This window comes from Aspergillus viridinutans (genome assembly GCF_018404265.1).
Source record: "Aspergillus viridinutans IFM 47045 DNA, scaffold_4, whole genome shotgun sequence".
Lineage (NCBI taxonomy): Eukaryota > Fungi > Ascomycota > Eurotiomycetes > Eurotiales > Aspergillaceae > Aspergillus > Aspergillus viridinutans.
The window spans coordinates 2,442,159-2,463,870 of record NW_025091220.1 but is presented as its reverse complement, the minus strand read 5'-3'; the positions used below and the strand labels follow the sequence as shown (position 1 = coordinate 2,463,870).

General features: G+C 49.8%; 8 protein-coding genes across 8 annotated transcripts; 4 read left to right on the top strand and 4 right to left on the bottom strand.

Moving 5' to 3' along the window:
- Positions 1-244: 244 nt before the first annotated feature.
- Positions 245-1,352, top strand: Aspvir_006809 (aldo/keto reductase; the record flags this gene model as incomplete). Its single annotated transcript, XM_043269999.1, has 4 exons — positions 245-381; positions 429-690; positions 753-1,080; positions 1,147-1,352. The coding sequence occupies 4 exons, from the start codon at positions 245-247 to the stop codon at positions 1,350-1,352; spliced, it is 933 nt and encodes a 310-aa protein (XP_043125934.1).
- A 381-nt stretch (positions 1,353-1,733) lies between these two features.
- Positions 1,734-2,921, top strand: Aspvir_006808 (phosphatase PAP2 family protein; the record flags this gene model as incomplete). Its single annotated transcript, XM_043269998.1, has 3 exons — positions 1,734-1,801; positions 1,879-2,390; positions 2,443-2,921. 3 exons carry the CDS (start codon positions 1,734-1,736, stop codon positions 2,919-2,921), a joined length of 1,059 nt encoding a protein of 352 aa, XP_043125933.1.
- A 206-nt stretch (positions 2,922-3,127) lies between these two features.
- Aspvir_006807 (vacuolar protein sorting family 37 protein) lies at positions 3,128-3,965 on the bottom strand (the record flags this gene model as incomplete). Its single annotated transcript, XM_043269997.1, has 2 exons — positions 3,128-3,614; positions 3,685-3,965. 2 exons carry the CDS (start codon positions 3,963-3,965, stop codon positions 3,128-3,130), a joined length of 768 nt encoding a protein of 255 aa, XP_043125932.1.
- An 851-nt stretch (positions 3,966-4,816) lies between these two features.
- Positions 4,817-5,476, bottom strand: Aspvir_006806 (ankyrin repeat protein; the record flags this gene model as incomplete). Its single annotated transcript, XM_043269996.1, has 1 exon — positions 4,817-5,476. One exon carries the CDS (start codon positions 5,474-5,476, stop codon positions 4,817-4,819), a length of 660 nt encoding a protein of 219 aa, XP_043125931.1.
- A 568-nt stretch (positions 5,477-6,044) lies between these two features.
- Aspvir_006805 (tRNA ligase) lies at positions 6,045-8,543 on the top strand (the record flags this gene model as incomplete). Its single annotated transcript, XM_043269995.1, has 1 exon — positions 6,045-8,543. The coding sequence occupies one exon, from the start codon at positions 6,045-6,047 to the stop codon at positions 8,541-8,543; it is 2,499 nt and encodes an 832-aa protein (XP_043125930.1).
- Positions 8,544-9,021: 478 nt separating this feature from the next.
- Aspvir_006804 (putative Golgi traffic protein SFT2) lies at positions 9,022-10,453 on the bottom strand (the record flags this gene model as incomplete). The annotated part of the gene is made up of 4 exons (XM_043269994.1): positions 9,022-9,174; positions 9,529-9,679; positions 9,911-10,031; positions 10,225-10,453. 4 exons carry the CDS (start codon positions 10,451-10,453, stop codon positions 9,022-9,024), a joined length of 654 nt encoding a protein of 217 aa, XP_043125929.1.
- Positions 10,454-17,905: 7,452 nt separating this feature from the next.
- On the top strand, positions 17,906-19,477 carry Aspvir_006803 (basic helix-loop-helix domain-containing protein; the record flags this gene model as incomplete). Its single annotated transcript, XM_043269993.1, has 1 exon — positions 17,906-19,477. The coding sequence occupies one exon, from the start codon at positions 17,906-17,908 to the stop codon at positions 19,475-19,477; it is 1,572 nt and encodes a 523-aa protein (XP_043125928.1).
- An 893-nt stretch (positions 19,478-20,370) lies between these two features.
- On the bottom strand, positions 20,371-21,611 carry Aspvir_006802 (putative mitochondrial 2-oxodicarboxylate carrier protein; the record flags this gene model as incomplete). The annotated part of the gene is made up of 5 exons (XM_043269992.1): positions 20,371-21,082; positions 21,165-21,254; positions 21,354-21,383; positions 21,463-21,473; positions 21,537-21,611. 5 exons carry the CDS (start codon positions 21,609-21,611, stop codon positions 20,371-20,373), a joined length of 918 nt encoding a protein of 305 aa, XP_043125927.1.
- Between the last annotated feature and the right edge of the window lie 101 nt (positions 21,612-21,712).

The window sequence follows — 21,712 nt, the reverse complement described above, 5'->3', positions numbered from 1 at the left end:
CATTGAGCCAGGGAATTCTGCCTGATGTTAGCTGGTCAACAAGGCAGAGACTTCATACGTCAAGCTGACGCTGCTTTAAGATCTCGGCTTTGATTCCCTGCCTTCCAGACGTCGCTCAATTATAAATTGGAGGTTTTGACCGTAGGAAACGCCTATTAGTTAGATCAGATGACTCGCCAGCTAGGATTGAGACCTCATTACACATAGTTACTTCCAGTTGTTAATAACCAAAAGATCACACAAAATGACAAAGTTCAAGCTTAACACCGGCGCAGAGATTCCCGCTATCGGCTTCGGAACTTGGCAAGACGAGCATGCCCAGGAAGACGCCGTCGCAGAAGCTCTCAAAGCAGGATACCGCCATATTGACACGGCGAGAGTGTAAGTGTGGATTTGGCCTTGCGTCGTTTCTCTCTGACGTCGGACAGATACTTGACCGAAAAAGCTGTGGGAAGAGCAATCAAGAAGAGTGGTGTGCCTCGAGAACAGCTTTTTATAACGACGAAACTCTGGAACAACAAGCACCACCCTGATGATGTCGCTGGAGCACTCGATGCTTCCCTCGCCGACTTGCAGTTAGATTATGTCGACCTGTACTTGATGCACTGGCCGGTGGCTTGGAAACGGGGCGATGACCTCTTCCCCAAGGAAAATGGGAAATATGTCCTGGAGGACATTGACATCGTGGACGTATGTACATGCTTGCCATCAAATCGGACCTATGTGCCCAGTCACTGATCGCATGGTCGCAGACATACAAAGCCATGGAGAAATTGCTGTCTACCGGCAAGACCAAAGCCATTGGCGTTTCAAACTTCTCCAAGGCAGAGATGGAACGTTTGATCCAGAACACCTCGGTCGTGCCGGCCGTACACCAGCTTGAAGGTCATCCTTGGCTGCAGCAGCGTTCCTTTGTCGATTGGCACAAATCAAAGGGCATCCACGTCACCCATTACTCTCCCTTTGGCAACCAGAACGAGATCTACTCCTCAAAAGTCCAGATTGGCAAGCTGATTGACGAGCCGGTATTGGCCGAAATCGGGAAGAAGTATAATAAGTCCTCCGCACAGGTTGCTCTTGGTAAGTTCTCTTGCAGAGTAATTCAAGCTGGAAACGACGTTCCCTGACCATGAATCGCACATTCAGCCTGGGGTGTCACACAGGGCCATTCGGTACTGCCGAAATCCAAGACGCCAGCTCGAATCAAAGCCAACCTCGAGGGCGACTTTCACTTGAGTGATGAAGATATGAAGAAGATTCAAGGGATCGACAAGAAGCTACGCTTTAATGATAGTAGTGCTGATTTTGGACGGGACTTCTTTACCGATTTGGATGGAAAGGAGTCGGTTTGAGGGTACATATTATTATTAGACTAATCAAAGAAATGATGTAGCCTAGAGCAATAGTCAAAAGGGAAAACCTTAATGGGTTCGATGACATCTCCGGAGAAGCTGATTGATCGTCAAAGAAATGCGCTTGGTTTTTCGTGGCGCAGTTAGAAGTCCCAAGCCGCTGCCTACCAGATACCAAGACCTCTTAATCCCAGCAACCCAGTAAGCCTTTCTTTTTATCCTTGCTCAAGCTGCCCTTCTCACTATTTATGTGCTTGTGTGACCACTTTGGCACGATTATTCCATCAGAGTGTTCAGGCGCAAATTATCAGCTCAAATCATCAATAAAATAGATACTTGCGTAGCCTACAGTCAGATCCACAGTCCAAGACCCCTTTCAGGATGCGGCCTGGACTGAACCTACCGCTGCGCTTAATTTTATCCTATATCCTGGACTGGATCTTCATTGTGTATGATGACCGTCCCTGAACTGAACATGACGAACACTTGTGTGTATAGGAATTACGCTGGACTGACATATTTACAGCATCGTTGCGGTGATAGGATATGGCTTTTCCAAGGTCAAACCAAACCAGAGACCATTCTCCTTGACCGACCCAAGCATTTCCTTTCCGTATGCAGAGCATGATACGGTCTCAACCGCTGTCCTGGTGGTGGTAGCTCTGGTTGCTCCGGCTGTCATTATTGTGATCACAGCCGCGCTTATCCCTATTTCCACAAAAGACCAGAATGTGTCTCGAACATCACTCTGGAGATACAAGCTATGGGAATGGAATGCAGGATGGATGGGTTTGGCGGTCGCCTGTGCCTGGGCATGGATGGCGACCGAGGGCTTGAAGGACTTATATGGCAAACCACGACCCGACATGCTTGCGCGTTGCAACCCGGATCTCTCGAATATAGCCACTTATGCTGTCAGTGGCCTGGGAGAGAAGCTTGCGGGGGCACCCACACTGGTGACTTGGAAGATATGCCAGAACAAGTCAGACATACTGGCAAATGACGGATTTTCAAGCTTCCCCAGCGGACATTCATCTTGTGAGTGGCTGATGTCTGATCCAGAGGGTATACAAATATTGACACCTTGCAGTTTCTTTTGCGGGTTTGACATACTTGACTTTATGGCTGTGTTCAAGGTTCTCAATCGCATTTCCATACCTCGGACACTCTTTTTTGAACCAAAATCCGATCGGCCAGACACATGGATCAATTCGAACGCGTGGAGCAGCCCCGCCGGTCTATATGCTTGTCATTGCCTCTGTGCCTATTGCAGTTGCCAGCTTCATTGCCGCTTCCCGCTGGTTCGACCATCGTCATCACGGTTTTGACATTCTGTTCGGCAGCATCATGGGCGCTATATTTGCATGGATCGGGTTTCGGATGTACCATCTCCCCATCATGCGAGGCGAAGGGTGGTCTTGGGCGGCAAGAAGTCGCAGACATGCATTCTTCAAGTGCCCCAGATTCCCAAGTGAGCCAGATGAGCACCCACCGATTGATATGCACGATACTCGAAAGACAACACCGCAAGATGCTGACGTCGAGAGAGCAGCTGAGAACCTGGTGTAAGATGCTATCTGCGAAGAGACATTTAAAATTTCGACATAGCAGTGGAGTTCGAGGCAATGATGTGTGCATGACACATGGAAAGCGAATATGCCAGTCATGAAGATAGGATCTCGGACCGCCAAGAGATATACTCTGTGCACATTAGTTATTTGATCATCATGAGGATAATAGATGTATTATTTAAGGCGCTGAAACATACCAATCCTTCATCTCCATCCACCAACTCTGCCTTCATCCCATCTGGCCTTGGCTTCTCTTCTCGCGGCCAACTTGGCAGCCTCGGCTCGTACTCGTCTGACCCAATCTGCGACCTCCTTTTCGGTGGCACGCCCATGATGCTCTTCTTCGAGGAAGCTTTCCTCCACCGCTCGACAAACAGCCTCTTGCTCGGAAATAGAGGCTGATAGCCGTTGGTAAAGAGCCTTGGGCGACCACGGCGCCAAGGCAGCATCCATTTCTGATTGCTTCTTTCTCCATGAGACTTCTAGCGATTGATGTTTCAGAAGAAGCGTCTCGGTCGAAGCGCGCTGTTCATCCAGGCGCGCTTGCATTTCAAGAAGGTGTTTGGTCAGATCCTGGTTGTATTTAAGGAGAGACTGGAGGTTCTGTTGTTGTGCTGTGCACGACGGGTGTTGGCTGGCTAGAGCGGAGATGAGACTGGGGTCTTTGAGAATTGCTTGCAAATCGACGGTCCTGCAAGATTAACATGTCAATATTTAGTGCATTAATCCCATCGCAAAAGTGGCACTTGAAAAATACATACGATTTGTCTTTCACAACTTCTGGTAACCAGCCTTCTTCCACTGTTGGAGGCTTCGGGAAAGAGTTGAGGTTGTTGGCATGGACCGCTTCAGTCACGGAAGGGGACTGATATCTGTTTTCCCCATTTCTCCCTTCCTGAGCTTGGTAGTACCCCCGGGATTGCTGCTGTGGCGTGCCTGGTATGGACTGATTGAGCTGCGGTGTCCCCTTTCGACTTGTTTCATGGCTACTTGGCTTCGGAGGCGGAGGCGGAGGAGTATCTGGATTGAGTGCAGGATCCATGATGACAAAAGCCACAAGGAAGGCTGTAGTCCAAATATGTGTACAGAATTGGGTCTGACGACGATGTGCGCGATTTCCTCTGCCTTCACTGTATTCTCCTCAGTAGAGAATACTCTGTAGTAGTTTCGGATGCGGGGAAGCTGGTCTGCCGCAATCACGTGCGTAGTACAGAATATCGAGCACATTTGTTCTTTTTCGCTATGGCTCTCTACACCTCACCTTAGATTGAAAGGTATTCAGCGCCCTTCAGGAGCGAATAGTTGAGTATCTGGAAATCAATCTCAAGTGCAGTCTGAAAGTGAAAAGCTGTAGAGTCTTCAATAGTTGTATTTTTGCCAAGCTTGAATTTGCAGAAGTGGTAACTGGGCGCCTGGGAGAGAGTGACCATAGGTATTTACAAATTTTGAAACATGAACATTTGAGAAAAGATACACGCATCAGCATGACAATACAATGAAGCCTGGAATAGTGAAGGGATATCGCCTCTCCTTGGATATCCCAACGGAAGTGCATATCATCTTTCGAAGTCTTGCTGGTCTGGGCAAAGCAGCCGGACCATCAAAGATCTACACGAATTGGACAGCACATACGACCTTGTGATGACATTGAGAACTCCATATTCTCATCTTGAATGATATGCGAGGGACACGATGACTCTGGACGTCTCAGAGTCTTCGATTGGCCAAAGCTGGCTGGCATCTCGGTTTCATCCTCGGGTTCGGAGGCATCGCCGGCTTGTTAACAGGTCCCAGTGTGTGTATCCTTCCGAGCAATGGCGGTAATATAACTTGGCACAGCGTTATATGGCTTATTGGTATTGTTCTCATCATCACGCCTTCGATTCCTTTGACTTATTCAGTTCTCCGCCGAACATCTCTGTCCTGTGTTTCAATATTGGAGCCACTAAGGGCATCCATAACCAGCTGTCGTAGTTGGTTTTGCGTAGCTTCGCTATGGAAGTCTTCCCGCGCGGCCAGCTCGTCAATCCGGCGTTTAAACTCTGGGTCAACCTGGTCCGTCCCTGCACTCGCTTCCTCCTCCGATACTGTTCCCAGGTTGAGGCTGATATTGGGCGGCAACGGAGGAGGAGCATTCAAGGCGTCTAATGATGAGCCTGCAGGTGCTGATGGAGATATGCCCATAACTTTTGCGAGGTATGCTGCGACATCGGGAAATGCGCCGTCGCTCTCAATGGTCTCCTGCGCCGTTAACCCTTCGTCGTTCCTCTTATTATAGTCCACACCTAGCTCCTCAACGAGGCATTTGGCGATATCAGCATTCTCAGTCACAAATAAGCACGTCTCGCCGTCCTCATCGAGAAGGTTGACGTCCACATTAAACTCTCTGACAAGCGCGCGTAGGAGGTCGGCATGGCCATACGAAGCCGCAGCGTGTAAGAGAGAGTATCCGTGCTCATCTTGGCAGGATGCGATGGCTGGATTCGAGCGCAAAAGAGTCAACAGGCCGGAAGGGTTGTCGGCGGCGAGAATGTAGGGATTTGGTTGAGTCATCGTGGCTGTACAATAACAACAGATCTGGGCCTAACGAATGAGTCAACCAAATCAGGGTCGAATCCAGACCGCAAAGAAACGACTAAATCCTCCGAAATTTCATACCTGATAGTGCAGATGGCAATGGTACTGAGTTGTTAGCCAGATAAAAAGTGTTTTGAGCGGCTGGTGGTGGTAAGTCGGGCGGTGATGTATATTTTTTTCCTTTTCTTTTCCCCTCTGCTGCCCCGCAAATCAGACATTGGTATGATCTCACTCGTCTTTTTTTTGGTTCGGTCTCGTTTTCCTCTTCCACAACAACTACGGTTGACTCATATAATTCAGGCAGACATTGCAAGGCTTCTTCTCGAGCACGAGGCAAGGGTAGCCTCTCACTTTCCAGAGGTTAGGGGGTCTTCTTAAAAGAAGCTTCATTCACACTCTCCCTCTCGTCATTCTGGAATCTGGCATCAGTCGTCTTTGCTTCCTTCCTTTTCAATTCCTCCTCCTTTCCCTCAAAAGAATCACCATTGTACACAGCTACACCTTTCAATCATACTGGTGCATCTCTATAGTGAACAATTTCAATATGGTTCAACAGGATTCTCAGGAAGTTGCGCATCTGGTCGAAGCCCTGGAGGCCTCCAGTAAGAAGAATAGACGCGAAGGAAAGAGAACATTTACCTGCAAGAAATCGACTTTCTCCGTGGCAGGGTCAGATAACATCTCTGTTGACTCATGGAGGTTTATGGACTGGGATTACAAACGCAGCAATCTTCCGACCTATGCCCGGGGTCTGTTCACGAGCAAGAGGAAAGACGGCACTCCCGAGATTGTAGTGCGCGGTTACGACAAGTTCTTCAATATCGATGAGGTACCTACTACCAAGTGGCAAAATATCGAGACAAACACAAGAGGCCCCTATGAGCTCAGTGTGAAGGAGAACGGATGTATTATCTTCATCTCTGGCCTAGAGGACGGTTCGTTGCTCGTTTGTAGCAAGCATTCGACTGGAGTTCGACAGGACACGAACCTGAGCCACGCTCAAGCCGGAGAAAAGTGGGTCGAGCGTCATGTTGCTTCCGCAGGAAAATCCGTCAAGGACTTGGCCAGGGAGCTGCGCAGGCTCAACCTTACCGCAGTCGGAGAGCTCTGCGACGATAGCTTCGAGGAGCACGTCCTTGCGTACGACCCGGTGGCTGCAGGAATATATCTTCACGGGCTTAATTTCAATGTGCCACAGTTCGCGACATTGCCGAGCTCAGAAGTACATAAATTTGCAAATACATGGGGTTTCAAGAAGGCCAAATACCTCGTATACGACGACGTCCATTTGGTCAAGAAGTTTCTCGATCACTGCGCTGAGACCGGCACTTGGGATGGCCGTGAGACGGAGGGATTTGTCATCCGGTGTCAGCTAAGCGAAGGCGGAGGCCCGTACAGGGACTGGTTCTTCAAATATAAATTTGAGGAGCCATACCTGATGTATCGACAGTGGCGTGAATGTACCAAATCGATCATCGCCGGGAAGTTCCCGAACATCAGAAAGCACCAGAAAATTACCGAAGAATATCTTCATTATGCTCGGAGGCAGCTCTCCCAGAATCCCAAGCTGGGCGATCTCTATAAGCAGAACCATGGAATCATATCCATGCGAGAAGGGTTTCTTAAGGAGAGAGGCTTAAAGGCATCGGATATCATTGCGATGGAAGCCGGGAACCAAGACAAAGTGACCCGAGAGGTCATTCTAGCACCCATCGCTTCGCTTGGCTGTGGGAAAACAACCCTGGCTCTCGCTCTAACCAAGCTTTTCGACTGGGGCCATGTTCAGAATGATAACATTCCCAAACAAAAGAACAAACCGAAGAGGTTTGCATTCGAAATCGCCAACCTCCTCGCGGACAAACCAGTTGTGATAGCGGACCGCAACAACCATCAGAGGCGGGAGAGAGAGCAGCTCATGGAAGATATACTGCCTGGGTCTCCGGGCGCACGGTTTGTAGCTCTTCACTACGTTCACGAACCAAAAGACGTTTTACTTCCTTCAATCAGAGAGGTTACGCGGAAACGTGTCCTTGAGCGAGGAGATAATCACCAGACCATTCGCGCCGGAACGAAGAACTCGGATGAGATTATCGGCATTATGGAAGGTTTTTTGAACCGATTCGAAAGAATTAACACGGAGCGTGAACCCGACAGCGGATTTGACCATGTCATCGACTTGGATGTTGCGGCGTCTTCTCGGGAGAACCTCGAAACCGTGGTGAATGCGCTGCATTCATTCTACCCGGACCTTCTGCCGCGGATTCCCACGTCGCAGGAGCTCGACGATGCCATTACCTGCGCGATGACGGATTACCATGTCCAACTCGACCTCAGCTACAGCTACGGGTCTACGAAGCCGAGACAGAATTTGAACAAGAACAAGGGTCAGAATGGCGCTGCGCCGACCCCAGCACACGCCCAGCCCCAGGAACCCACCCCAAGCCCCGAAGCCATAGCCCAGAAGATCGAATATTTCTGCATCTCTATCCCAACAGCCGAAGTCACCAGTCTCCTACATTCACTCTTCCCACCTTCCACACCCCCGGAAAAGGCACGCCTGTACCATCATCTCGTCAACTCGCGCCGTCTTCAGCCCACCTTCCACGTCACCCTCATCCACCGCGCCAGCAAGTCCGAGCGCGCCGATATCTGGGACCGCTACGCGAACCAATACATCGCCAAAATGAAGGAGCAGCCGCAGGCCCAGGCCGCTACCCCTGTCTTCACTCCGACCCTGGCGCCCGCGCGGGTCCGCCTCGAGCGTCTCATCTGGGACGACCGCATCATGACATTTGTCGCGCGCATCATGCCCCCCGAGGACCGCGAGCAGCCCGACTGGCCGTGTGCGAATCCCATCCCGCATGTAACGGTCGGCACCGCGTCGGCGGAGGTCAAGCCCAAGGAGAGCAATGACTTGCTGAAGCGGTGGCTAGAGGTTGGATCGGGCGGGGAGACTGGGATCTGGGAGGCGGAGATTCCCGGCGTCAAGATTGTGCAGGGCTCGGTTGGGTTGGTGATGAGTCGGGGGAAGTTGCTGAAGTGAGATGGAGGTTCTGTAATGAGGCTACTCAGGGGACCGAATTGTCTGCGACCTGAAACTACATATTCTTTGCTATGCATCTCCTCTACTTGTGGTAGCGTCAGAGTAGGCTCAAACCAACGCGGTGAATACCAATAGTTAGTGATCATCCTTCCCATGCCTTTGGTAAAATTTCAAGTGTATCAACAGCAGGACTCTCCTGACCACTTCGGACTGTCTCCGCAATGAGTCTTCGAATACGTTCGACTGATGGTTCTGCTCCAAGTCTATTAAGTATCCATGAACAAGGTGTACGGTACATGTACATAGACATCAACTCTAGTCTCATAGTAGATGCATCAGAAGCTCCCGGACCCAGAGAGGCAAGCAAAGGCTCATACAGTGCAGACAAAAGCTACGAAAGCCGTCAAAATAGTACATAGTCGTCAGCAGTACAGTTGTAGCATCCGAGAGTGTGAACAAAAGATGATAGGGGAAGATATCAGCTGGTCACCCAGGCTCCGACGCGCTGTGCCCCAAATCGTCCCATAAATTGCAGTCCGGTGCTACCCATGGGGAAATAACTGACCAGATACCAAGCCAGGGCTGCAAGCTGGAAAATTGACGAAATGAGAGTTAGGAGGGTGGAGTGGAGCTGTTTCGAGTCAAAGGTCAGCAGTAGTTCTGTAGTCTTATCACGCAAATATTCCATTGCCGTTAGGTGCGGATCCTAGTGCCAAAGTGACACGAACGATGGACTGCAGCATAACAAGAGGCAGTCGACGATCAGGGGCATGGCCCGAATCGAGGTCTGCACGATGCAACCACAAGGCCAACAGCTCATAACAAGGGAAGCGAAGGTGCGCGGTGATGTCATCGTAAAAATGAGAACGCTGACTTGCATATGCACCCGCAACTCATTTACGGCAAGGGGGAACATTATCAAACCGCCAATGCCGGTCATCGCGGCAGGGATGGCGCAGAGAGACGAGGAAATCAAGGCACTTACCTTGACAGCGAAGTAGAGAGTCATGGCAATCGAGCCAAAATAGGCGGCAGTGAATGGTAGCCGTGATCCCGAGACCAAATGCTTAGCGTAGACTAGGGGCCCCATGAGGACAGCCCATGATAGTAGAAAGAGCAGAGAACCGACAGACCATCTAGGATCAAAACCGGTTGGAGTCAGTCCAAGGCACGGAACAACGATATTCTTGTGGATGCACCGAGGCCGCGATATGATAAGTCACAGCAGAGGGTACTACATGGCCCCCAGCCACGGCATGACAACGGCTGCACCGCCTCGTGCCCCTCCCTTAAGGCTGCTTGGAAGAATGCAAGGCGGGCGCAGGGTGGATGATAGTCACTGGCGGGATCTGGAATGGCACACTTACAAAATGGCAAACTTGCGGGGTTTCAACGATAGCACTGGGAAAAGGAAAAAGCAAATCATGAAGCACACTGCGGCACCCAGATTGCAGGCGATGAATATGAGCATCCGATCCCATCGGCTTACTAGCGAGGACAATGTTGATCAGTATGCTTGAATATTCAACTCGAAAAAAAAAAAATGTATCCGCCGCCACTAGACGTTGCGTGAAACCGGCCTAGATGCAGGAACTGAGTCCCAGTCACCTGGACCAGGCGCAGTAACCCACACAGGAGGGCGGTGATCCGGATATCTCGGTCATGAGCGAGGATGACTTACAGGCAAAGAAACCTTCTTCCTCCTCCCGTCGAGTTGGAGCCGGAAGAGGAGCTCCTGGAGCTTCGTGAGTGGGCAGTCGCAAATAGCCCTCTCCTTGGCCGAACGGATTTAGTGACTGTAATTTCGATAGAAAGGGGGTGGAGGAAGTGTTAGTACGAGCTGGTAGATCCGCATCTCTTCGAGACCAGCCCAATGAGTTGACAGAATCTCGGAACGAAGTAGTAGCCATGACTCTGATTCGGCTCAGTCTTCTGCCTTGTCAAGTCTTGTCACCTACCAAAAGACGATGAAGAGGGTGGGGATCCCGTTGCAGACGCTATTGCTACAGCCCAGAAAGGTAAGCGTCTCGCAGACCGCTGAAGAAGCCGTAGTAGAATTCCAAGCTAAGGAGACGCCTGCAGGGACTATGCACGACGGAAACCAGGATGTGCGTGCAGATGATCTGCAGGAAATCAAGAATGGGGGTGTGCGAATGCAACGCAGACACAGAGAAAAGCAAAATCAAATAAGAGAAATGGCTTTTGATAGGGTCAAGACCAGGCGGGCCAGCTGACTATTGCGCAACTGGACTAGACTCCCGAGGAGCTTGGGCACGGGATGATGATAATCTGTCTAGCGCCGACTGAAAAAGATAGCCTTTCTCGACGGCAGTTTAGTTGACGTCTCAAGCTTGTGATCGCCGTTTGAAGAGCTATGGAGGTGTGCTATCAGGCTTCGGCTAATCGACAGCTGTATTTCCCCCTCCCATAGGACGAGTCAGTGTCGCTTCCGGATGGACAGAAGTGGTGTCAAAGAAGCGCAATTCCACTATCAAGTTCAGATGCCGGAGAAGCCCAAGACGGTATATGTCCAGTAAGAGTGGAGAGTGCGTGGAGAACGAGAAATCAACGCACAGCTGCACGATGACGATGCTGTTCCGATAGCGTAACAATGGAAAGGATACTATTTCGAGCGGCGAGAGTATAAAGGGCGGTCGACGATAGGCTGCAAGATAGTCAGTTACTGTCATATGACTCAGATTGAGCAAGAAGGGAAAAAGGTGACGAGAGGGGAAATAAGTTGTTAAGGAGGGGGGAGGAAAGTTCGTAGTCGGTTCCCAGCTCGAGGCAGTTGGACAAGGCTGCTACATACCTCAGTATATGATTCAGTAAATGCTTGTAAAATGTAAGCGTCTCCGCAAAGCAGTAGACTAATATTCCTGATGACTATAGGCTCGGTGTTGAGATCTATTCGTGTTTGTTTCACCTTCTGAATCGGCGATGATAATTGACCTTGATGAGTGATGATGATAATAACCATGATGCGGAATGTTTCCCGATGGCCGCAACAGGAGCTCTGCTGGGGGAGGTTGGGCTAGCGTTAAGACCGCTGACCAATGGGAGAGCTGGAAAGGGTGACCAGTGATCAGATGACGGAACTAAGCCCAGAAGAGCTGGTGTCACCCCTCTCAAAGCTCTCCTGGCCAATAAAAGACTGCATATACCATCTACTGTAGTGCTTCAATACATTTCATTGGTTGACCGGCTCATGGCTGCCCTCCATGTTAAAGTACCTAGGTAGTAAATCATGTCCCTATCCTGTTCTGTTGATGTGCAACTGCTTTGTATTGACAGTACCATAATTGACACTGTTTAGCATGGTAATAATAAAATACACTTGATGGAAAAGAAACCTGAATAAGTCAAAATATTTCAGAAATTCCTTGTGAAAGGAGACCGGAAATGAAACACTCTGAGCAGTGAAGAAGAGCGAAGGTGACGCTTCCACCTTCATTATGGCATGTAGGTACTCCGTAGACCGGATCCGAAAGTGCAAAGATTAACTAAGGTAGGTAGCTTGGACAATGGTATTTTACGGCGAGGGTTGCAGATCCTACCTTAGTATTGAAGTGCACCCCGGCTGGCAACCTTGCTTGTCAATCGAGTCGATCTTCGCTAGAACTGCCATGCTATTACTTGCATTCTGGATTCTGACGATGTATTTTCGGAAGTCATCCGAGAATAATTCATGCGCTAAGGGCAGATAAGTTCATGTAGGTACAGTTGCATGTTGGTCGTATTGCGTGGCGCTTACAGAGAACTTGTCGCACCTGTAATCGGTGTTGTGGTAGGTAGGACATGGGAACTTATGCGGGGAGATAGCGCTTGGGTAGGTATTATCTGAGATCTGTTGCTTTTGCAGAGTAAGCAGGTAGGTACTTACTTTGTGAATGTTACACCCCAGAAGCTAGGCGGGAGATAGACGCATAATCCGAGATGTATCACTGGAATCGGCATTGTACCTACAAACTACATTATTTCCGTTGGATGATCCACCCGTCCCGCGGATCCAGCGGAGATATTCTCCCTTGGACCTCATAAGAGGTTGCTGTATACTAAAAAAAATCACCATACCAATGCCCATTACAGGACTGGGGATGAGGAACAAAGCGGGGCAGATTGGAGCAAATCAAGGAAAGGCGAAACAATAATAGCTGACGTACTCCGTATTACCCCGGCCTTTGTTGGCGGAGGAGGGGAAGATACTATATTCTTGGAAGTCAAGATATGGACAGCTATTTACCGAGACAGGGGTCTCTCGCAACCTTGGATACTGTATTATAGTATCCATTATTATTATTAAAGACTCCTTGAAGTGACCATGGATTGCTGTTGGCCATAATCATGCACTCCGAACCTTGACGGGACGGGACGGGCACGAGCCAGAGAGCAGGGATTCTATCACAATCTTCAGCCTAGGCATGGGTTTCGAAAAGGAAGGAAAATGGAGTAAACTGTGATATCTATAATATCAGTGAAGAGGTCAAATAAAGCGATGTATAGAGGGATGTATAGCTCTGACTGCCTAGACTCTACTGTCAGGTAGGAGCTTTTACTGCTGAGCTTACCATTTCCGAACCGTTAAATACCATCTGAGAACCATGACTTCATAGTCATGGTCAACAACCAAGATCAAAAATCAGCCATTTTGGCTGGCCGTAGATTCTTCTCTATCTGATCAAATATGAGTGAAAAAAGCGGGTTTGTGGTGTCCATTGCTGACAGCATTCCGGTTAATAAGCTTCCCCCCGCATTCTTCTGACGACAGTATTCCAAATCATGATTAATCGGAAAAAGATCGAGGTATGAAGCGCGACAGCCGTCGATATTCGCATACATACCTTTCTTCGCTCAATCCTCAAAATTGTGATAAGATAGGGCGGAATATGAGAGGGCAAGCCTGGTTGGACCATCAACATACTCCCTAGTGTTGTCTCTAGTGCCTRCTAGGTCGGGGTGCAGGACGCATCTCGGAAAGCGACATGATTCACCACCTTGCAGGGTGTCACGGACCGCTTGGAGACTAACAAGATCATTAGACTCAAAGCAGATTACGAGGTTCAAGGCTGTGCACTGGAGACTGGGCTCAACTCCGTACTCAGCTTTGAAGCGCTCGGACAAGTGGCGAGACAAGACAAGAGAAGGGCGGATGATGAATCCTCGCTGTCTTATTGTTCCAGCTCCTCTGGGTCCAAGCACCAGTTGATACGAACATGGCAGTGACTTGCGAATACACCACCACAGCACCAGAAGCTAGAAAGTCAAGTCTCGCGCTGAAAGTGAAACGGTTGAGCCCCTCCACAGGCCACATCCCACACAGCCCACTGGCGATTCCTCCGGGTATGGATTCCAGCCTGTCGAAATCGTCGATCTTCCTAGTGTCTCTATACATAGATCTTAGACAAGAGACGAGATAGAATCACAGGAGAGAGAATGGAAACTAACGACGACGATTGCCTTTTCACTAGCTTAACCCTTCCACATGGTGTCCCACGAATCAGACATTCTTGATACTTGATTCTCGACTCTGCATAACGAGTCTACGGAGTACTCTTCCACCCCCCACCACTCTGCCGCCCACCATCAGTGAGTCTCCCATTTCGGCCAAAATATTTGGACGAGGAGCATGCATACATACACATGGAGCAGAAATAATGGTCGTCGCAATGCAGCAGAATAAGTTGGCGGGATGATGTCATGTCTGCTTCGCGCAGTAATGGCTAAGAGCACTAGATCCAATTAGATCCAATATCAAATACTCACATTGCTTGATCATTCTTCGTTCGAGTAGTGATCATGCACTAGAATTATGTATAAATCATGTCGAGAGTGGAAGGCATGGTATGTAGGGTATTTCTCTTAGCCTGGCTGGACATCTGATACATTGCTACCAAGGAATTATCATGAAACCAAGGCAGAGAGGCTGACCATGAGAGTGAGTCATGACTCCCTTGTTGAGGACGAACAGGTGACAGCCATCGTACTGGACTGCTCATGGGATGAATGCCTACCTTACGAAGATGGAGGTCGATAATGCCCTAATATACCTGACTCGAGATCCTCTTCTTGTCTTGATCTGCCACTACTACCTCTTCATCTTTCTCATCCGGACTGTAACACCCTCCATACAACATAGTTCTTGTCTCCCCCCTCCTTTTGGTAAATAAATTCCATATAATAAAATTGCAGTATGAGATTTATCACTTTGGTTGACCCTCCATCATCACATACTTCCTCCACCAATACCGCACCGCCACTGGTCGGTCCACCACTATTTATCCTTTTTTTTTTTTTTTTTATTTACTTCATTTATCTATCCGCAGAAGAATTATCTGATAATTCAATAGTAAAATAAAAATAAATAAATAATAATAAATAAATAGGAAGAATAAACAATTTATTTTGCGGTAAATAGGCAATCAAGCTACGTAATGCTGTAGCTGCATCAAGCCCATCGATAGACGATCGACACCCTGCATGACCATCACCGTGGTATATCAAATGAGAGCTTCCCAGGAGCGCCTCGAGAAGTCCTTAAAGCCTTCATTCCTTCATCCTTTCCATTCTGCAAAGGCGTTTGAATCAGACCATTCGTGATTACGGATTACTCACCCTCACAGTTATCGTCTGCTTTCATTGTCCCGGTCAGAGGACGACTGCTTTTTTCTATCCACTAACCCCAACACCCCCGCTTGAATCCGATTCGATTCGTCTTCATGCAATTCATCATTCGCCAGAAGACGGACCGAAATCAAATCAAACCAGTTCGCTGCAGTACTTGCCGCGGAATCCATCCTGATTGCTCCTTTGAGCTCGAGCCCTCTCATCCTGGCTCCCGACTTTCCCGCGTACCAAGCGGATAACCTCAAGCAACTGTAAGCCATCCCAGCTGAGCCTCACAGCTACCTCTGTTTCTTCTCTGGATTAGTCTTGCTCTGCATTCCTCTCAACTTCTTGCACTTGCTATTGCCCCTTCTTTGCCCCGGCACCAGCTTCGCAAAGGCTAAGCCTCTTGCGCTTCTGCCTGTTCGCTTGATTGGGCTCTTTGGAGCTGCGGCTCTGCCACGTGTGATTTCTCTTCAAAAAACCCCCTGCCTCATCTCACTCTCCTCGTATTTCTTATGTTCTGTGCATGGAAGACGTCCTCTCCTTCTGAGGGATCAGAGCTGATCTGCGCTGCCAAACCAGACCCCATTAGAGTACTCTAATCAACACAGTTCAAGTGATTGCTTGGTAAGTGAATATTTTATTTTTCTTCTCTTCCGATATGTTTCCATCTCTGTCATTACTGCCGTATCCTGGAGATCAATTATTATGAGACCTGGAGAGATGCGCTCCGGGTAAAAGGTCCATGCGGGGATCCCTCCATGCAGGATAATCAACGTGAGACGCAACAAGCCACGATGCCTGATGGTTACCTTCTTCCACCAAGGCAGTGTTCCGAAACAAGGCGGATTATACCTACCCCTCCTCTTTGGAATGGATATGAGTGAGCCAAGGAATTCTACGCCGAATCCTAGGAAAAGATCCCTCGCTATGGACAACATCTTACAGCGCTATCCATCTGCTGCACAACCTCGCTTGCATCAAGCTCTGCAGGGGAAACCGTCGGAGAAGCGCGAGCCGAAGCTGTTCGCAGATTTCTGCTCAAGAGTTGCGGTAGCGCTGATTCGCCATTTGATTGCTCGGACATCCCACACAACGGCTGAGCTTCAAGAGGGGCAACCTAGTACTCTTTGCTTTAGGATACGGAGGTCTACCCTTTCGGACCTGGATTCCCGTCTCACACCCGCCAAAAAGCGGGTGAGAGGAGAGAGAAAGGAGTGCCTCATTCTGCATGAGCATGAGATGCAAGGGACAAGCATCCATTACATGATCTGAAACCGGAGAGGCAAGAAACAGCAACAAAGAGCGATCGTTGAGCACATTCGTGGATTGCTCCGTGATGCATATAAGCGGTCGAAAACTCCGCATGTTGTCGCTCTGACCGCCTTCTGGGGGCAATCCTTCCCCTCCACCCCTCTCATGCTCAACAAGACAAAGCGATCGGCCCAAATTGTCCTAATCAATATTAATAGCCGTCAATCGGGGACTGCTTAACCTCTATTGATTGGATGTATCGTTACGAGTCGTCTCTGCGGATGATATTGATCAATTTCTCGCCCACCGCCTCTCTCTAGGTACTCCGGGTTTCGCAGTCCAGTGCCCAATATATTCACCCAGCTTACCCCACTGTGCATCTCCCGGGCCAATTTGGATCTAATCACTTTATCCCCCTCACTTGCGCTCATCTTGCTCTAAGATCTGTCATATCATCCAAGGACCGTGGGGAAAAGGAACTGAAAAGGAAAGAACCAGGGAGACGGAAGAAGATAAAGGAGGGAGGCACCGCGGCCGCGGAGTTGTCTGCCCGCGAATACCTTGCTCGCCTCGAAAGGCTCAGCCAACATTGCTTTTTTGATGGTTCTCCCTTATCGTGGCTCAACGCCCCAAATCCCGACAGATTAACCCACATCTCGCCTCCTCGGACCCGGGTCTCTGTCTCTGTCTCTGTCTCTCTTGGTCTGGCCGCCTCTTCTCCTTTTTCCAGCTGCTTTTTGGATCTTGCGGCCACAACCATCGTCACAACTTCTCTTCAACTAAATTCCTTCTGGACACGCATCCTGATCCTCCGACCCTCAATTGACTTATCTCTTTCTATCTTCTGAATCTCCTTTCTTATGATTTTGTTGCCTCATAATTTTATGTGCTTTTCTCATTTACCAGGTGCTTATTTTTAGGGCTGCCGAGATCTTGACTCATCATTCTTCGCGTGGTTGACGATCGTCGGTGTGGCCTAGCACACCCCACGATACGCGCGCATTCTCCGAATCGCCCGCTTCCGAATCACATCCCTTGACCGGTTCACACAGCCACCTGTCCCGCATTCATATACCCAACTTCATCTTGCCAGCATCATTTTCTCCTTTTATCCATACAAGCGTACGTATCATCATCCCTCCTCTTCTCTGGATTTTTCCTTCATTGGCGCATGCATCGTGCAGCCCCTCACTATCTCTGGATGATTCCTTTTCTCCTTGGAATTAGGCCAGCTGACGGTCGCCTTGCAGACAACCGACAGCTTTCATATCCCCTTTACGAAAGTGATCATCACGTACCCTTCTCGATGCAATAACAGATTTGTTGGTGCATCTTCATAGAATTAATTCATTCCGCCATTCGAGTATCCGGGGTTCACATCTTGTCGCAATACCCGATACATCTCTGAAACCTTTCAAGTCCATCGCCACACAACTTTCCGACTACCATATTCTTCGTGAGTTAATCTCGGGGAGCCAGTCTATGCTATCTGCTCAAACGCTATGAGTGAAGCGAGCATTTTCATCAAGAGCGATCCCGACGATCACAACAACAACAACCACTTCATGATGTCGCAGAACGGCTACCCCATAAACAACCAATTTGGAAATTCGAATGAGGCCGTGGATCCCTCGGAGCTGTCCATGCAGAACAGCGGTTTCATGTCCTACCCGTTCGGTTCACAACAGAATATGTCGTCAAGCTTCAACTTTGGAAACTCTGGAATCGATACAGATGAGTTGCTAGACCTGGAAATCAGCGGTCAGAATGGGATCCAACGCGATACCAGTATGAATTTCATGCAGGACCACTCCGGTGCCGGCATCTCTATGAGCCATCCCGGTCATATGTCGCAGATGTATTCCAACACTCCAGACGGGGCTCCGATGCACAGCCCCTTTATGCACAGTTTCAATTATGATCATTTCCGCGGCCTGAACCAGCAACAACACAATCCATCCCATCTGCAGGGTTCCCATTTCGAGCAGAGCTACCTTAACGCCAAGGCACGCCCGAGTTTACAGGCGATCGACCGCACATCTTCCGATGGGCGCAGCCCCATGACCCCCAAAACTCCAGCTTTGGGTGCCCTGACTCTTGGAACTCCGGAATCTGGTAGTTTCCCTACACAACCGATCCGTACTGGATTGCAACCACGGCATCAGAAGACTCTGTCCAACCAGTGGGATGGCACTCCCGGAAGCGCTCACTCCTTCGGTATGGAGTCCCCCATTTCATCGCCGGGCCATCCCTCTCATCATGCCGCCATCTCGGAGATACTCAAGTCTGGCAAGCATGCCTCTTTGCCCGCCAAGGTTGACACGCACATGCCGGGCAGCGCCCAGGATTTGGAATCGCAAGAAGCAAAGCGTCGGCGCCGGAGAGCTTCTCACAATCTGGTCGAGCGTCGTCGGCGAGACAACATCAACGAGCGTATTCAGGATCTCTCTCACCTCGTACCGCAACATCGTCTGGAGGATGACAAGGTCCGGAAACAGCTCGTCAATAACAGTACCATGTCAGGGAACGGATCCAGTTCGAACGTAGCCACCTCCCTCCTGGCCGGTGGCAATGGCCGTCGTGCTACTGCTGGTAATATCACTATGGGTCTTCCCATCGAGGAGAAGGAGAAGGGCCCTAACAAGGGTGACATCCTGAACGGTGCCGTGGGTTGGATGCGCGACTTGATGTGGGCTCTGCACGTTAAGCTGCAACAAGAGTCTGAGCTCGCGGAGTTGATCACTAGTCTCGGAGGCACCTGGCCGTTTGAACAAACGGAGGAGGAGAAGCGCATGCGGAGTGAGATACTGGACGCCTTGGAGAAGAACGATCCTAGCACCTTCACTTACAGCCGAGGACCCGGGAGCGGCTTGAGAGTGCCCAAGCATACCAACTTGGCGGGCGAGCCTATTGCCCAGAACGGGGCGCTGAGCCCCCAGAGTCTCAGTCCATCCTACAACAGCGGTGGCAGCAGCAACGGTGGGAACTCGGGTCAAGCACAATACTGGAACAGCTCCGGCCACGCGGGTATGAGCTTCAAGGAAGAAGATGAGTACGCAATGGAGTTGCAGTAGAGGATCCCTTCATTTTTGTGGGATCGCAACTCAATCGGTCATTCTTTCTACGAGTGCATGTCATGACATATTGCATACACGGGCGTCACACGGAGGGATAGGGTTCAGCAGTTGACCGGCGTACGAAGTCTTGACATATCATCATTTTCGACGTTACCATCCGGATCTAATGTTTTCGTCATCTGTCGCTTGTTATTCTTTGGGCTATCGCAGTTTATCAGATTATTGTGTTATATTCATGGGTTTGTCCGTTCAAGATCTATCTTGTTTGTTCTGTTTCCTTCCTCTTCATCCTTTCCAGCTTTCCCGGGCCTCGGTGTTATGTTGCATCTCGACTTCGATATCGCTGCATAGCACCCAGGTTATGAATGACTACAGTGTTTTATTTTTTTCGGCGGTAATCTGTCACCGGCAACGGTCCTTGCACCATCTGTTGACCCGCCTTGGTTTTTCTTTTTCAGTCTCTGGCATATGTTCTGTTTACATTATATCGATACCCTATTGCCCTTTTTCCTCTTGACATACACGGCTGTCTGTGTTCTGTGCTAGTTTCGGCTGCTTTCTCATTACACACGGATCTGTTGCGCTACGGCTTTGCAATGTACCTTTTGACTGTTGTGGACGAGGCTGCCCTCGATTTTTAATCATTAGTGTTTTATCAGTTGTTCTAATCAATCGATAGCTTTCAAATAAGACTGACGCAATCTTTCTGCATATTTGAATATGACCTGCTAAATAGACATTGGCCGGTTTCAGTAGGAAATATGCGCTGGGCCTATTACAACCGTCGCTGTTTACAACGCGTTTCACAATCGTAGACATTACTATGTCGGCGAGACATGTCGATTCATCTAAATCATTTTTGGCCTTCCATGCTAAATGAAATACATCTTCTATTCACCGCGCATCTTACGGAAAAAGTCCATGACACCCGTGAAAACAACGAGCAGAATACCACCGCCGGGACCCAGACGGAGCACCTTGGGGATGAAGCCCTTGTAGAGGGCGCCGAAACCTTCTTCCTTCATGACGGTGCCAACGGCAGGCCAGGCCCAGTTGTACTTGGGCACCTGGCCGGCGACCTTGGGGGAGTTCTGGATGCGGGACTTGACGACGTCCATGGGGGTGTTGAGGACGGTACCGGCGATACCACCGATGGTACCGGCGATCAGGTCGTTGCGCGTCTGCTGGGACTTGTTGCCGGGTTCGGGGGCGGGGAGCTGCGCGCGGACCTGGAAGATGCAGCCGAAGTAGCCACCGTTCCAGAGGATGTGACGCCACAGCGTCGACTCGAGACCGTTGTACATGGCAAGAGGGCCCTCGGTGGCGATGATCTTGCGCACCACGTCCAGCATACCGTTGTACTTGCCCGCGGAGGCGCGGTCCTGCAGACGGATCTTGACCAGCTCAAATGGCACGACCACGAACGCCTCGGTGGCGCCTGCGGTGGCACCTGTCAGAACGGCCAACGACTGTGTCTGCTTCTGCACGCCGAAGAGACCCCGGTAGAACGTGCCCCAGCTGTCGTTGGCGGCGAACTTGGTCGCACGCTTGGGAGCCTCCATCAGGATGGGGGCCGAGATACCGCGGTATAGACGTGAGAATCTGCTCAAGAGTCCCACAATTAGCTTCCGACGTGGGAATCACAGATCATTTCTGCCCGTCTAATAGGGACATATGGACCTACCCTTCGTTCTTGATGATCTTGCGGAAGCAATCAAACATGCCATTGTATCTTTCCTCTGCAGCGGAGGTAGCAACATTGGACTGAAGTTGCCTGTAATTTGTGGCATGATGACCCCATGTCAGCTGCGCTTCCTTTCACCTCGACTTCGCACGATCGCATTGGCGCGTGGAGAGTTTCCAGAGCACTTACACTCGCGTCTTGACCACATCTAATGGGTACCTGTGTAGTTTTTTAAATCGCATCCGTCAGCGGGTTAAAGTGTGAGGTTATGGGTGGGTTTGACCGGGGTATCGCATACATGACAAGAATCTGGGAAGCAACTGAATTAGCACTCGAGCACATGGTGGCCGATAGATCTCAGCGAGCTCATACCTCTGATACACCAGCGACTGCTCCAGCGGCGAACTGGTAGACAAACGGAAGAGGCGGTTGGTTGCTAGACGACATGGTGGGCAAGCGATTATCTGGAGTGAGAGAAACAAAGAAATGCTAAATGACCAGACCCTAATTAATTTCAGATACAGAGGTCAGAATAACTATGAAAAGCC